This window comes from Podarcis filfolensis, assembly GCF_964270895.1.
Source record: "Podarcis filfolensis genome assembly, chromosome: 4".
Lineage (NCBI taxonomy): Eukaryota > Metazoa > Chordata > Lepidosauria > Squamata > Lacertidae > Podarcis > Podarcis filfolensis.
This window is the reverse complement of record NC_139607.1, coordinates 64,468,307-64,485,275: the sequence shown is the minus strand read 5'-3', so window position 1 is coordinate 64,485,275 and position 16,969 is coordinate 64,468,307. Positions and strand designations below refer to the sequence as shown.

The 16,969-nt window shown below is 42.5% G+C and overlaps 1 protein-coding gene across 10 annotated transcripts in view; it reads right to left on the bottom strand.

Annotated features, from left to right (window-relative positions):
• POU2F1 (POU class 2 homeobox 1) overlaps positions 1-16,969 on the bottom strand; it is a 97,755-nt gene that overhangs the window by 26,794 nt on the left and 53,992 nt on the right. For all 10 annotated transcript variants that reach the window (XM_083611543.1, XM_083611550.1, XM_083611545.1 and 7 more), the window contains exons 3-6: positions 13,261-13,355; positions 8,453-8,506; positions 5,824-5,943; positions 3,211-3,390 (exon numbers count right to left, since the gene is read on the bottom strand). In XM_083611543.1, the coding sequence (XP_083467669.1) occupies positions 3,211-3,390; positions 5,824-5,943; positions 8,453-8,506; positions 13,261-13,355 (449 nt within the window). The remainder of the gene's footprint in view (positions 1-3,210; positions 3,391-5,823; positions 5,944-8,452; positions 8,507-13,260; positions 13,356-16,969) is intronic.

Sequence of the window (16,969 nt, the reverse complement as noted above, 5' to 3'; positions counted from 1 at the left end):
AAAATGAACATATACTAATTCATAGAATCATAGAATGACCTGGAAAAAGTTGCTAACGCGAAGGAACAACAGCAAAGTATTGATTTAAGGATGTAGTCCTCCTCTTGAGGTTTTCAGCATATCATCAATTTCACTAATAGAAACAAAATTTTAGCATCAGCAAATGTTGAAGTTTTAGGCTGCCACGGAGCTCTGCTTGTCCCCAGGCTCCTTCAGTTTTTGTACCTGCCCTCCGCAGGTGATGGGGGCTTTGGTAGGAAATGACTAGTGCAGCCATCAACAGCCCGCCAGGCTCAACAACCCTGCTCATAAGGAGACCTGCTGGAATTTTATGCCAGCTGCATCATACAAGCAGAGGGATGCTACTGGAAATCTGCCTTTGTTTTCTCATACATCTGCTTCCAGGCAAGCAGCAGCTATAAAACAGTGGTGAGAGAAAGTACATACCATCTCCTTCCTCTTGGCCCTAGTCTGCCCCACCCACAGAAGTGGATCCCACAATGTTTATGTGGGGACATATTCATCATGTTGGGGGGGGGAGGGGAAGTAAACATGGAACAATATGGTGTCTGGGCAGTAATCAACCTCAATCTATGGCCATGTTTCACACATCAGAGAATTAACTCTCGGAATCCTACTGACTTGATGGGTTTTGTAGGTCTAGTAAGAAGCCAACAGACTCAAAACACTAGCCCATTGTACCACCATGATAAAAAAGAGATAGCAAGAACTTGAGTGGTAAGAACATATTATGAAAAATGAAAAACAATTTACTCGCAGCATGCTAAATTGTGTTTTATTATGTACATTATATCTATCAGGATGTGGTATAATTTGTATTAGCTCTGTAAACTGCCTTACCAGTAGGTGAACAGAGAGCTATAAACACTACTATATAAATGTTAGGAAAAAACCCTGCTAGCATTTATTCCATTTATTCATATTCTCACAGAAGATTTATTGTGATGATCGCAGCTAGAGTTGTGTGTGTAAAATCAGTTAAATATAATGATGTGTCTGAAACGGAGATCAGGTCAGTGAATCAATTATTCAAGAACAGGGCTATAAAAACAAACAATTATTTGGATAATGTATTTATAATCCAAACAGGCTAAGCCCATATATATATATATATATATATATATATATATATATATATATATCAGCAACCCTATAAGGTAGGTTAAGGTGACAGGTAAGGAAGTGGTCCTAAGTGACCCAATGAGTAGGTAACTGAACTCAGGTCTCCCAGGTTTAATTCTAATACTACACTGGCTCTCAACTTTCATTTTTGCTCCTTGTGACCATGATCTACCAGAATTATTAACTATACTTATAGGCCACTCAAAAGCAGAGTTCACATGGAGACTTGCAACTAGAAATAAAATAATTAAAAATTTATTAGCAATGCGCAGCATACAAGTCCAAGAAATCTAACTTTACATTGATTTCATATACATCTCAAAGTGATTCATACCATACACTAAAAATCACTAAGAATAGGCTTAAAAACAATATACAAATCAACTAAAGATAGGCAAGAAACCTAGTTCCCATCCCTACTCACACCCAGCTGGAAAAGCTTGTTGAAACAAGAATGTCTTCAATTGTTTCTGGAAATTACAAACAGGGGGCACCTGCTGTATCTCAACAATGATCCTGTTACACAAACAGTCGCACTGAAAACCCTGAGGTATATTGTCATGGCTAGAACTTCTGATATTTTAGGGTTTCAAGAACAGCTCCTATTGCAAAGAAGTAACTTGATGGCATATGGAGGGTAAGGCAGTCTCTCAAATAACTTGGTCCAGAGATGCTTAGGGCCTTATACATTAGTACCAAAATCTGTATTGGCTGCCTGGACTGGAAGCAGCTTGGCAGCCAATGCAGATTCCAAAGACAAGGAGATAGATGCTGGCAGTAGGAACAGGAGCATACTTCCAAACAACCTGTTTATGTCGGCAGGCTGCAAAAACTGAAACTGATCTCACGAAAAGGCTTAGTGGATGACTGGAAATCTCACTTGGAGCTGCATAAATCAAGGAATCAAGCACATTATGGAGGTGAGTGACTTCATTCTCTAAAGTGTCTAGAAACCAAAAGTCCCTGGGGGCTCCTGAGCTCCATTCACTAATACAGGGGTCCATAGCCAACAGACCACTCTGAAGAACTCTGCTATGTAGTTATTCAATGGTGCAATGGAGACAGTGAAGTAGGCCCTCCTTGCTTGCTTTCACGACTGCAAAGTAGGCATGATTATGTGCTCTAACACAGCATTTGAGAGGATGTGCAGAAGGAACCATATCTATGGCCCTCCACATCTCACCATTCCCCAGTGAAACGAGGGCCTTGGCAGGTTTGCCTGTTTCACCCATCAGAAAATACCTATAGCATTCAGGAATCCCTAAGTGGTCTACCCTAACTGGTCCTCCACCCCTGCAGGGGGGGACTGGTGTCAGCTCAAGCTTCACCAGGAAGTGGTCTGATGATGACAAAAGGGGCACAGAAACACCTCCTCATTTCCAGGCATCCTACCTCACCACCAGGAGCAATAACCAAATCAGGAGTGTGTTCTGCATTGTGTGTCAGGTCAATGATCACTTGAAACAACCCCATGGTTGCCATGAAGTCCTGAGTTGGATCAAGAACCAAACTGCATATGTGAGTCTTCTTCAGATTTAACAGCCGAATCATGGTTTGGTTCTTGTGAACAGCTTTGTGCCCACAACGTCCCTTCAATGTCCTCTCTCATTTCTGGGTTTGAAATACTACATTTTATTACCAAACCAGAATTAGAAACTCATTTCAAACCATGGTTGTCTCCAAACCAGAATGGGAAAATAATGGTTTGCATAAACTTTAATTTACCCACTTTGGATGTCACACCAAATTGTGGCTTGCAAAAATCAGGAAATGAGGAAAGCAAGTGGAGTGGAAAGAGCAAGCGCTCAAATGTAAAAACTGTTTATAAGAGCCAGATTATTTGACCTGAATGTTGCCATGCCTGCATTTTAAAAAAGGAAACTTGTAGCTTTCTGTAACAGGGATGTGTGGTCTTTGGAAATCAGAGGACCAAGCAGACTATGTTGCCAAGGTATTCAAAACACTGCCTTGTGAGCCCTTATTCAGTTGCACTGCGAACAAAAGAGTAACAAAAGAGACATATTAGGGCAGGCCAACATGATCAATGGTTCGAAAGACAAAGCTCACCTGTGCAATTTGTATCGGTTGAGATAGAGGGATTTGTGTCATGGGCGTTGCAGCAGAAGCTGAGATGGTGGCGCCTGCAGCATTGTGCTGCTGACTGGCTGAATGCTGCACTGCAGCTGCCAGCAACTGTGCCTGTGCCTGTTGTATCAATAATTGCTGCTGGGCTGGTGTTAACGTGAGCTAGGAACAAGTTTTAGGACAGTAGTTAATAGCACGAAACATCATCCCTTTTACAAACCATCGCTATTTATTTCTGACCAGTTGCCTTCAAACAAGCCACCATATACAGGGAGCAGATGTTTATTCCAGGTAAGATAAAAATCAACCAATCTATCAACCTATATTTCACCTCATCTAAATGGTACTGGCATAAGCATTGTATCATTGTGACCACTGCATTATTGTGGCACTGCTTCAATATTAATGTGAAAAAGGTAATTAGCTAGCAAGCAATGGAAAGAAACAGCACTGACAGGAAATAGCAAGCAAAAGAACAAGCCATCACTGACAGGCTTTGAAAGGAAATTTACACCCACCAGAAGCAGAAGCGATTAGCCAGATGAATGAGAAATAGCAATACTGGCTGTGGTTACCAAACAAACTGATAATACTCCAGCTGCTTCACATTAGCATGAATCCCTGGCATGTTTCATCATTTCCATTATGCCTTAAGATATAGCTGAGGAACATGTGCACCATTTGTTCCCCTCCAAGTCAACCCCCCTCTTCAGTCTGCCTTTTTGTTTTGATAGGATTGAGCTGGTAGGTTGACATCTCTGCAGGTTTCCAAACACACATTATCTCTATGAAACAGGTGGCGTTAGACTCCCTTCGATACATGAATATTCTTCCCTGTTTCTATATAGAAAGAGCCCTTACCTTCAAAGACCTGGATCTAGTTTCAATGTAGCAAAGAGCAGTTAGGCAAAATGACATTTAATGTATTTGGACTAATTTTTACTGTATGCTTATACAAAAGTGCTACAAGTAAAAGCCACGAAAAAAACTGTATTCAGATTACGGTAAAGGCCCACTACATATGGAAAACAGTCATTTGTAGAGCTTTATGGCGGAGGATCTGGCATAAATAGAAAACACTGCCAGTCAATATAGACAATACTAAGGTAGACAGACCACTGCTCAGTTGGTATAAAGCAGTTTTCTATATGCCTATAAATAGAACTAAATTCAAAGCAGTGTCATTTGATTTACATGTTACATATACATTTCAGAGATAAATAATATAGGGAGAAAAGTCTCTGATTAATTGCATGTCTCAAATTTTGAAAATAGCAGAAGTGATTTATCAGTTTTTAGTCTCCCAAGTTGTTGTAGCATACTTTTCTTTGCAATTGAAAGAAACACTAATAGCTTACATAAAGAGTTCTCCATCCAATGAGAACTGTTAATAAGTGGATTTAAACCTCATTTTGTGTATGGAAACGGAAATTTCAGCAAACTTAAGAGTGTGGTTATATCAACAATAGCACTTTGGTAATATGGTTGATCAAATAGTCATAAATATGGCCAAGACATTGTCTGTAACAGCGATACTAACTTTTCCCCCCTCTTCACTGTGACTAGGAGGTCACAGAAGAAAGCAAATATAGAGCAAGACAGGGGTCAGCAACCTTTTTCAGCCATGGGTCGGTCCATCATCCCTCAGACCATGTGGTGGGCCGGACTATTTTTTTTTGGGGGGGGGGGGGAATGAACGAATTCCTGTGCCCCACAAATAACCCAGAGATGCATTTTAAATAAAAGCACACATTATATTCATGTAAAAACACCAGTCAGCCCCCACAAATAATCCAGAGATGCATTTTAAATAAAATACACATTCTATGCATGTAAAAACACACTGATTCCCGGACCGTCCGCAGGCCGGATTGAGAAGGCAATTGGGTCATATCCAGCCCATGGGCCTTAGGTTGCCTACCCCTGGAGCAAGACAAACAGTCCCCCCCAACTAATCTAAGACAAGAAATTTGCTATAATTTGTTGCCTTCTTGAATCAATATACTGTGTTAAAAATCACCCTTATGCTCATCAGCAAAGTAGAGAAATAGCATCTGATATGGTAGGTTTCATATTGTGTATATCAACTTTCCAGATTGATTACACAGCAATAACCACTATATCAAATATAAAATTACAGAATTTAAAAACGACTCCCCATCTACAATTGTATCAACTAATTTCTAATATATCAACCTGATTTCTAAAAGATAGTGGTGGCAGGATTAATGGAGCCTCCCTAGATAGAAAGTTCCAAGAAGGTAAGCTACAATGGAGAGGGTTCTACTTTTGCTCCAGAAGACAACTTTTCTCATGGCATGGGGACATAGCACAAGGTTTCCTCCTGCAAATCTCAAAGAGATGTGGCAATTTCTCCAGATAGGCTGAACTCAGACAATATAGGCCTAGAAGCAAATAGGTCCATGGAATGGGATACCATAATCCACAGCATCAAATGCCACTGAGAGACCCATAAAACCAAAAGGGAGATTTTCTCTGGCCATATTCACCTGGAATGATAAAGCAACAATCTACTCTGTCTAATACAACAACATGAGTTGGTGGCTCATTACAATTCACTTGGACTCATCTTACCCCAGTGATCTGTCCTCCGGCCAGCATGAGCTGGGTCTGGGGTATGGCCGCCTGTACTGAAGGCTGCTGGGAAGGCTGGCTTGGCTGCTGACTGTCCCCAGATTCTTCATTAGGTTTAGACTAGGAAAGAAAATATACAAGCTTTTGTAGAACAGAATGGGTATCAATGTAGACACAGCCATTTTCATAGTTTATTGTAATATGAAGAGGGATGATATTAACAAGATTTTTGGTTATCAATAAGATAAAAAGCTGCTTATTTCAACAACTTGTTTTTATAGGTAACTGTAGATAACAGGCGGGGGGAAGAAATGCTAATTTGGTATTGTAGCCGTAAGCCAATATTTCCACGTATCAGAATGGAAGAAAAAAACGCTGCTGTTACTTCAAATTATTAACAAAAACAGGGGCTCGATTGTAGTTGGAGAGAGAGACAGGGCCTCCAGATCTGCCCCCTCAAAACACATACACATATGTTCAAGAAAATTTCCTATTTAGTGCTTGATTTGAAGGCACAGCCTTTAAAGTTTCTAAGCTTTCCCAGTCATTGCCATACTACAGACAGATCTGCACACACCTGTACCAAACCGCCCAATTCCTAGTCAATGTGAAACTCAGTAATCAGTAGCATGCAAGTTTTGGATTAGTGCAGTAGATTTTTCTTTTATACATTTTATAATAATTCATAAAAATAGTATTTCAAACTAAACAAGGTACTAGCTTGAAAAACCTTAGATGCTGAATTGCATCCAGGAACAAAAACAAACACTCACCATACATCTTGTCTCTAAGAAACAGAATTTGGTATTTATATAGGCAAACACAGTTCATTTATTTAAAACCATCTTATGAAAGATGAAATTACTGTAGCCATGAGGGAAAAATGCAAGTGAGAAAGCACATGAAAAGGAAAAACAAGGAGAGGGGGTTTATGGTAATTAAAACTGCTTATGCAGAACATTAAAATTCTGCATAGATTTGCATATTTTCTACCACCTGTTTTGGGGACTGCAGAGCAGGCTAATTAACATAGAGGCTCTGATTAATTCTGCCAGTCATTGAGAGATAATTACAGCACAGGACTGTAAACATTCTGCACTGGAGATATAGCCTGTTTGCCAACATCTCTCTCAGGGACTCAAAGTTTGCCATGGCAACCAAGGCAATTTTCAGCCTCTCTCTTTTAGAGAGGAAGGTCACTATCTCGCCTCCTTTCAAAATTATCATATGTAACTAGGTGCATGTTCTAGGGGGTTTCAAGAATGCCCTACCCTAGTTCCTTAGCACTCATAGAGAATGACACCACTTCACAATAATACTATTTTCCTTCCCCTTTGATGCATTGCCTGAATATTTTAATGAAAGGCAGTAAGCAGTAGATTATAACGCTTTAAGGCATCCAGTCGGGATTCAGGCCTCATCATGGGACTGAAACTGCCTTGGTCGCACTGGTCGATGATCTCCGGCAAGCTAGGGACAAAGGTGAGAGCTGTTCCCTACTTCTGCTGGATCTCTCAGCAGCTTTTGATACCATCGACCATAACATCCTTCTGGACCGTCTAGAGGGGCTAGGAGCTGGGGGATGGATGGTAGCTAACAGATTGAGGTTGAATCCTGACAAGACAGAAGTACTGTTTTGGGGGGACAGGAGGCGGGCGGGTGTGGAGGACTCCCTGGTCCTGAATGGGGTAACTGTGCCCCTGAAGGACCAGGTGCGCAGCCTGGGAGTCATTTTGGACTTGCAGCTGTCCATGGAGGCGCAGGTCAATTCTGTGTCCAGGGCAGCTGTTTAACAGCTCCAGCTGGTACGCAGGCTGAGACCCTACCTGCCTATGGACTGCTCACCAGAGTGGTGCATGCTCTGGTTATCTCCCGCTTGGACTACTGCAATGCGCTCTATGTGGGGCTACCTTTCAAGGTGACCTGGAAACTACAACTAATCCAGAATGCGGCAGCTAGACTGGTGACTGGGAGAGGCCGCCGAGACCACAAAACACTGGTCTTGAAAGACCTACAATGGCTCCCAGTACATTTCTGACAGTTCCCTCACTGCGAGAAGCCAAGTTACAGGGAAGCAGGCAGAAGGCCTTCTAAGTAGTGGCACCCTCCCTGTGGAATGCCCTCCCACCAGATGTCAGAGAACAAGAACTACCAGACTATTAAAAGACATCTGAAGGCAGCCCTGTTTAGGGAAGCTTTTACTGTTTGATGGATGACTGTATTTTAATATTTTGTTGGAAGCAGCCCAGAGTGGCTGGGGAAACCCAGCCAGATTCACAGGGTATAAATTTTTTAATTTATTATTATTATTATTATTATTATTATTATTATTATTATTATTATGCTTAAGCAGTCAGCTGCATCTTGCAGAGAACAGAAGAGCAACCAGTTTCAGATTTTAACTATAAATCTTTATTATTATAAAGAAAAACCTGAAGTGATTAAAGTAAGGCCATGCTGACCATCTTATTTCAGCTCCAACTCTTGGGAGTTTTTCAAACATCTTTTAATGTCAAACAGGACTTCTGTACTGAACAACATTTGTTAATGGCTGCCAAACTCTCCCATTGGTATTGCAAAAAGAAAAGTAGAAAGAAAAAAAGGTTGATGCAGACGCAAAAGCACTTACCTGTACATTTAAGGACTGGGCAGCAGCCTGTAAACTTGATCCAGGGAGCTGAACCTATAAAAATGATGTACTTTTAAAAACACAAAACTGGAGAGAAGTAAAATAGACGAAAAAGAAAGTTTCTCTAGTTTTTGAAACACCTAAGACCACTGAAATAATTAGAATTAAAAAAAATAAAGCATTGATTCTGATCTAATGCCAGACCATGGTTTGCCGTAACTCTAGCTTATACTCCAAATGATAATTTGCATTCCAGAGGTTCAGACAAACAATGATTTGGGGTTACTTTCTCCTGCTGCCTTTCCCAAGAATCCCCAGATATTATCCAAACAGTGGTCTCTTCAAAGATCCTTTAGTAAAAGGCAAAGGACTTATACGATCTGAAGAGAAACCAGACTACATGAACTTTTCAAAAATCCTGGTATGGTGGACATTCACAAACCATGGATTGATGGCTGGTGGTGCTACAGGCATCATGACAAGCCATGGTTTGGCAAGGTATCTGAACTATCCTGCTCCATTTAAAATCTTTAGGTGGAATCTTAACTTTGAATGTCAGTTTTTTTACAAACAGAAAACTTTTGGGAGTAGCCCCAGTTTATCCAGATTTTGAAGGTGCAAAGTCAAGTGAGAAAAAAAGGAATGCAACTTTTATGAAAAGGTATTCCAAAACAGATATGTTGTTAGTCTGCACTCCATGAGCTGTGACACAGTACTAATTCAACACTATCTTTTGCATAACCTAGGCAAAATAACAATACAAGGAAGTGTTATGCCGTGTCTTCAGATGGTTCCTACATTTCTGGGTTGGATTCTACAAGATTACAACATGCCATCTGTCACCAAGCAGGCAATTTGTCTCCAAAAAAGCTCCTATCTCCAGTGCCAACATCCAGTTTAATCTTCTGCCCTGTAGTATTCTGAGATAGCAACCATATTAATTAGAGAAAGGCTTCCAAAGCATCATCATGCACAGCTGTCTTAGAGAATTGGCTAGGTTAATAAACTACCAGTTTTTGGCCTTTTCAGCTCTTTTTGCAGCATAAGCTTATGAACAAAGGCCTCTTAGGTACTGATTGCAAAGGCCTAAAAGCCCATTTTAACCAAAGTCTGAGCTGAAGTTGCTCCAAAGCAAAAACTTTCTGCTGTAAATAGTGCCTTGCAAAAAAAAAAAAAAATACTGCACAGGGATGGAATAAGGTGACTCTGGCTCCTTTTACCATGGGAAACTGCCAATTCAAGATAAACATATAAACACAGTAGCCACTTCAAAGTTCAAGATTCATTATACCCTGGCACTTGAGATTTAAGAAATATAGCATGCTAAAGTCAAAGACAGCTGTATGTTATCTTTTAGAATTTTTTTATAAAGAGATGAACGAAGTATTAAATAAAAGTAGTGGCTGAATCAGAGAAGCTTGAGAAAATAGAACAACTTTCAGTAAATATGTGTTGCTGCCTTTGAAAACTCTATAGCTATTGGCCATAAGGAGACTAGCTTCAGCTGCTGGACATGAACGCTGCTCAGGGGTACAGAAGGTTTACAAACAGCCTTTTAAGTTTCAAAATTAGTCAGCATGCAAGAATTAGGGGCAGAGGGTGGTGTACACTCTTGACAGGCAGATGTTTGGTCGAGAGGGTCAAACCGGTGGGTCAACTGTTGGATTGTGCATGAGTGATAATGATATGTGAAAGGCATGCATGAATAGTGTTACAGAATCAAAGAACTGCAGAATTGGCAAGGACCCTGAGGTTCATCTCTTCCAACCCCCTGTGATGCAGGAATAATACATGACAGATGACCACCCAACTTCTGCTTAAAAATATCCAAGGATGGAGAGTCCACCACCTCCTGAGAAAGTCTGTTCCACTGTCCAACAATTCCTACTGTCAGAAAGTTTATCCTGATGTTTAGTTGGAATCTCATTTCTTGTAACTTGAAGCCATTAGCTTGGGTCCTGACCACTTTAGCAGGGGAAAACAAGCTTACTCCATCTTCCTTTATATATTTGAAGATAGCTATCATATCTGTTCTCAGTCTCCTCTTTACCAGGCTAAATAGACCCAGTTCCCTCAATTGTTCCTCATAAAGCTAGGCTTCCAGACCATTATCCTCTTGGTCTCCCTCTTCTGAACATGTTTGTGCATATTATGGCCATCATGTCAGCATCACCATTCACCAGCCTATCTACTTTCCTCTTTCTACACACACACACACACACACACACACACACACACACACACAAAATGCAAGCACACTCCACATTAAGGAACATTATAGGAACCAAGGCAAGTATAGAAAGATGAAAGAGTGAGACTATGCAAATATTTTCCTTTATTTATTTTTATTCCCCAAGGCTGCTAAGCAGCAGCAACAATGGAAACAACATAATAAAGCACACAATTTATACAGCAGCATCAAGCAGCACAGCAAATAAATTTTAAATGATGCGGAGAAAAAATATTTCACTACTCAAACCTAAGTGCAATGAAATTGCACTGACTTTATTAGTAGCTCTTAATACAATAACCAACACTTTTAAAATGGGCTTTGAAATGAACTGGAAGCCAATAAAGCAGAAGCTACCTGGGGCGGGGGGAAACCTTCGGTATTTTGCACCAACTGATTTCTGAATACTTTTCAAAGGCAGCCCCATGCCAAATGCAAGTAACGCAATATGAAAGTGATTAAGGCACACCTGTCATGTGTAGAACATAGCTAAATCTGCCTTCAAATGGTTCCTACTGACTTCAAATCGGACAGATAAGCTGAAGTCTCGGTGTCGGTTAATAAGGGATCATATCTGACCTCTTAAGACACTGGAACCAGCAGGAGACATGTTTTTATCTCTGTGGTGTTTCGCCTTCATGGTATCCATAAGTTCATACCCTTCTTTTCTACTGTATTTATTTATTGCATTTATATACTGCCTTTTGACCAAGCTGCCCAGGGTGGTTTGCTATTTACGATATTAAACATAAGCAAGCAGTACAAAATATTCACAGGCTGACTTTGGGAGCAGATGCAACTATCTTCTTGGCCTGAGTTTCCTGTCTGATGCTTTCTCTCAGGGCATAGTAGGTCCAATGTTCCCTAGTGGTTATGTGCTACCTAGCCTGGGTATATAAGTAAACGGCTGCCATTCATTCCTATGAAGAAGAGTATAAACCAATTTGGGGACAACAAACCTGCCTACACCCACAACAGGAACTTATGGGAAGAATGGTATGCCCCTCCTTCAGGCAACTCCAAGGTTATGGTGGACCAATGTTTCTCATCATCACTAAAACAAAAACAAAAACCCAAAGCACCAGATTCAAAAGGGAAAGAGGCAACACAGAGCACTACTTAAGCTGCTCTTCCCTACTTCAAATGCAACACCTGAGATGGATGGGGAATGGAAACATTTTTCATCTGCTTCTCAGAGCCTGGAAACAATGTTTTGTTTAGGGAGAAGCAGCAGGACTTGGAAACCTAACTTGTCTCTACCATGTCAGTAGATGCTATGATAGACAAAAGAGTAGGCAGAGGAGGTGGACAAAGGGCTGGGATTCTCAGTTGCTTCCCTCCCCAAGCTTGAAAGACTCTTATGGAGTCAAAATCTAAGACAGAAAACACATTAGTCACAGTCCTTTCAGATTAGATTGCTTTCAAGTTTTGTCAGGAAATCAGCAGGCATGCATACTTCCAAGTACAGTGGTACCTCGGGTTACAAACACCTCGAGTTACAAGCACTTCGGGTTACAGACTCCACTAATCTGGAAGTAGGACCTCGGGTTAAGAACTTTACCTCAGGATGAGAACAGAAATCGCCCGGCAGTGGCGTGGTGGGCCCCATTAGCTAAAGTGGTACCTCGGGTTAAGAATGGTTTCAGGTTAAGAATGGACCTCTGGAACAAATTAAGTTCTTAACCAGAGGTACCACTGTACTCTGAGGAAAGGACTCCCCGCCTGCAGAACTCTGCCCAGGCCACAAATACCCAAACCTACCTGTACAGCTTCCTGAACTGCTTTTGCCTGGCTATAATGTATAATGAAGTCTGTCCATGCCTCTTGCTTGCCAGAATGAATGATATTGGTGAATGGGTGGGGTGGGATGTGAAACCACGGGCTTTTGTATGGCTGGAAAGTTGTCTGCTGTGTGAAGGTAAGAGTCCCATCAATTGCTCCACCCACTTTGTCTCTGTCACCACCCACATCTGCATGTAGGCCTACTTGCCTATGACATGCAACCCCCATTAAGGGAACATGGCCCTCGGGCTGAAAAACGTTTCTCACTCCAGCTCTAAAGAAATGGAATGCTCTTGCTCCTCCTAGGTAAGAATATTCACATTTCTCAGAAGAAAATGGAAATACAGACATAGAATGGTGAAAACAAGCTCTATTTCCAGATATGCCTACCATACAGGCTGACACATAGAATGATAGCTTTGATTCTTTGGAAACCCATTTGAAAGTAGCCTACTAGTCCCATACGGTCAACTAGTCCCATCTATTATCCAGTTGTACAAAAAAATGTCCATGTACTGTGAAATTATGTTTTAGGTCACAAAGACCTCTAAATGGCCATATGAGACACTGTGCAATGTGGGCCTACTCAGAGGGCCTGTAAATCATCCTTTCTTATGTTGAGATAGAAGACACAGCTGCTCTTTCCAAAGCTTTGGTAGCCTTTATGCATACCTCCAAAAGAAGACACCAACCTTGCCCTACTTTGCTGTTTCTGATTTTGCTGACATAGTGCGGAGAGAGAGAAACCCTTTATATTACCTTCCAAATTTCAGAATAAAAAGAAACAAATATTTACCTGATGAAGGTGTCCAAGGAAGGCCTGGGCTGTAGATATTGCCCCCGCGGCAGGCACAGTCTGTTTCTGAAAGTCCAGGCCATTTGTCTGTGTGCCTGGGGGTGCAAAGAAAGACATATTCTATTAAAATTCTCCTCAAAAGTCAAGTCTGAAAAATCTGTAGATTCATTCACACCTTTGTTGCCGATTTATCTACGTGTCAGCAAGAGCAGTAGTTCAGGGCCAATAAACCTAAGTCACCACCTTTTCACCTTATCGCCCCCCTGGGCTCAACAATCAACTGGCAGTACCCACAAGACATGTAGAATCAAGTAGAATCAAGACACGTGTTATGGTGGGAGCAGGGGAGAAAGGGGGCTAAGGCTATATTAGAAAGATTTAGAAATGTTATAAAGATGAAAATGACAAGTTTAGCATGAGAGTAAATATTGGAAGAAAAGGATAAAACAAAATCTAACATGGCCACCCAAATTACGGGCTTGAAAAGAACATGAATAAAAAATACCACTGGGGTTAAGGGAGAAAAGGATAAGAGGAATGGAAAGAGATTAAGAATTTAGTAATGCTGAGCTTAAGTTCAATATGATGCTGGGTCATCCAAAATGTGACAGGGAAAAGCTAAAAGGTTGGCTTATGTCTAACAATGTAAGACGGAGACAGCATGGAAGCAAAAATAGTATTGAATGTTGTCACTACATAAATGATATGGACTATGACAATATGTAAACTCTGGTGTAATCCGACCTCATGCCTTCAGAAAGAAGAGGAGGGTGGGTTTTGTTCCAATACTGTTATTCCAATTCTAGAGGTTACTAGAGACAGAAGTTAGGCTATCCCTGTCCAGAAAGGGGCACAGCTGAGCCACCAGCCAAAGTGGATAGAAGGCACTCTGTGCCACCAAGGTCACCTGAGCCTCAAGTGACACAATGGATCCAGATGTATACAAGAGCAGGTCACCTCCCACCCATCAAGTCTATGCAATTGCCCACTAACAGTGCCTTAGTCTAATCCGGGTAGAGTTTCAGTTTATTGGCTCTCATCCACTCCATTACTGAGGCAATACAATGGTCCAGTACATCCACTGCCACACCTGTAAAGAAGTACAGCTGTGTGTCATCAGCATATTGCTGACAATGAACTCCAAAACTCTGATGACCCCAGTTGTGTAGATGTTAAACAGCATGGGGAATAAAATCGAAACCTGGAGAATCCTGCACTGAAGGCTCTACAGGGCCAAAGGGCACTCCCCAAGGACTACCTGGAAACACCATTCTAGTAGGACCACGAAGTGGTGGTGCCATTCACCCCAAACTCAGAGAGCTGCTCCAGAAGGATGCCATGGTTGATGTTATTAAAGCCACTGAGAGGTTCAGAAGAATTAACAAGGACATATTTCCCTGTCTCTCTCCTGACATAGGTCATTATACAGGGCAACCAAAGCTGTTTCTGTGTTGAAACTGGGCAGAAACCCCAATTAAAATGGAGCTAGAAAATCAGTTTCCTCCAAGAGTGCCTAGACATGATCTATGACTACCTGATCAAGAACCTTGCCCAAGAAGGGGTAGTGGCAACTGGCCAGTAATTACCAGTAATTTCTGAATCCAGGGAGGGTTTCTGGAGAAGTGGTTTTACCACTGTCTCCCTCAGGTCAACAGGGACCACACCCTCTTGAAGGGAGGCAAGAATCACCTCCCTGGCCCAGCGAGCTGTCCCCTCCCTGCTAGTTTTTATCAGCCAAGAGGGGCAAAGGTCCAGAGCGCAAGCGGTTGTGCTGACCAATCCATGCACTTTGTCCACATCCAGGTATGTTTATTTTAAAAAAACCCTGGTCACTGAATTACCGTATTTTTCGCCCCATAGGACGTACCGGCCCATAGGACGCACCAAGTTTTTTGGGGGGGAAATAAAGAAAACAAATTTTATTTCCCCCCCAGGCGCTTGTGGGGCCGGCAGTGGGGAGAAGCACTCTTCTCCCCGCCGCCCGCCTTCAGATCAGGTCCGGGGACAGCAGGAAGACGCGCTGCGCCTCCCCACTGTCCCCGGAGCTTGCGGGGCAGGCAGCGGGGAGAAGTGCTCTTCTCCCCGCCGCCCGCCTTCAGATCAGGTCCGGGGACAGCAGGAAGACGCGCTGCGCCTCCCCGCTGTCCCCGGAGCTTGCGGGGCAGGCAGCGGGGAGAAGCGCTCTTCTCCCTGCCGCCTGCCTTCAGACCAGGTCCGGGGACAGCGGGAAGACGCGCTGCGCCTCCCAGCTGTCCCCGGAGCTTGCGGGGCAGGCAGCGGGGAGAAGCGCTCTTCTCCCTGCCGCCTGCCTTCAGACCAGGTCCGGGGACAGTGGGAAGACGCGCTGCACCTCCCAGCTGTCCCCGGAGCTTGCAGGGCAGGCAGCGGGATCTCCCCACCGTCAGCCTCCAAACCACTTCGGGAGACAGCGGGATGGCGGCGTTCCGCCTCCCTCTGTCCCCCGACCTTGTGGGGCTGGCGCTGGGGCTCTCCTGAAGCCTGGAGAGCGAGAGGGGTTGGTGCGCACCGACCCCTCTCGCTCTCCAGGCTTCAGCGAAAGCCTGCATTCGCCCCATAGGACGCACACACATTTCCCCTTCATTTTTGGAGGGAGAAAAGTGCGTCCTATAGGGCGAAAAATACGGTATTCGGCTTCATACTGTGCTTGTTTTGATAAAGGAAGTGTCAATATTATGTAAGTTGCTATGCCTTAAACTCAGGATACTAATAACATTTTTAAAAATTAAAAATCTGATTGTAATAATGTATTATAATAGTGATCTCAATTGTCGGAGTGTTGTACCTCATGCATCTATGCATAAGGCGACTTACAGACTTGGGAGAGCTCAAATTCCCCTGCCCCCTAAGACAGTGCAATGAGTTCTGAAAATGCTCAGGATACTGCACAGGATACTGGCCGAATGTTCGGAGAACAGAAAATTGGGTGGTTGGTGGGATACAACAGAGTATCCTGGAAAGAGGCATAACTAGAATGCTGAATAGCTGCAGACAGCAATGCAACAAATTTTGTTGCAGGTCCACTTCAACATTCCAAATATATGGCAATATATCGGAGCAACGAGCAGGGAATTTCCCTTAGGAACATTTGGCCAGAGCCTATAAAAAACTGCAACGATTTCAAGAATTAGGACATACTAGTGATCATTGGTATTAATGTGCTAAATAATCAGTTTTTAAATTACGCCGATTTAGAAAGTACAACTCTGTGGAATTATTCTATGGAAACAAAGACTGGGGTAATAGCCAACCAAGTCATACACAGAGTAAACTTACTGAAAACAATGGGCTAAGGGTATCACCCTAGAAGTTTAATGTATCAGTCACTGGTATAGAATTTTAATTCTATCATTTGACCTACTAAAGAAGAGGCAGGGAACTGGATCTAGCTGGAGGACCAGTAATAAGTATTAAGCCACAGCTTTTCACCTAACTTTGTGTTGCACAACGTTCTAAAAAGTTTCTTCCCCTCTGCAATCCCACATGCTCTGAGACTGCTACTTAGAAACCATGTGTGTGGTGGTTGACCAATGATGTGGGGGTTCCTGCTCCATTGATGACTGCTGCTTTTAGGAGATAAAAAGAATAACCTACTTGGGGTTGTATTTAAATTAGGACATTGCTGCTTACCTGACAGAATTAACTACCATTTCCTCCCACACACCCCATTTTGGGGGTTCGCCTCACTCTT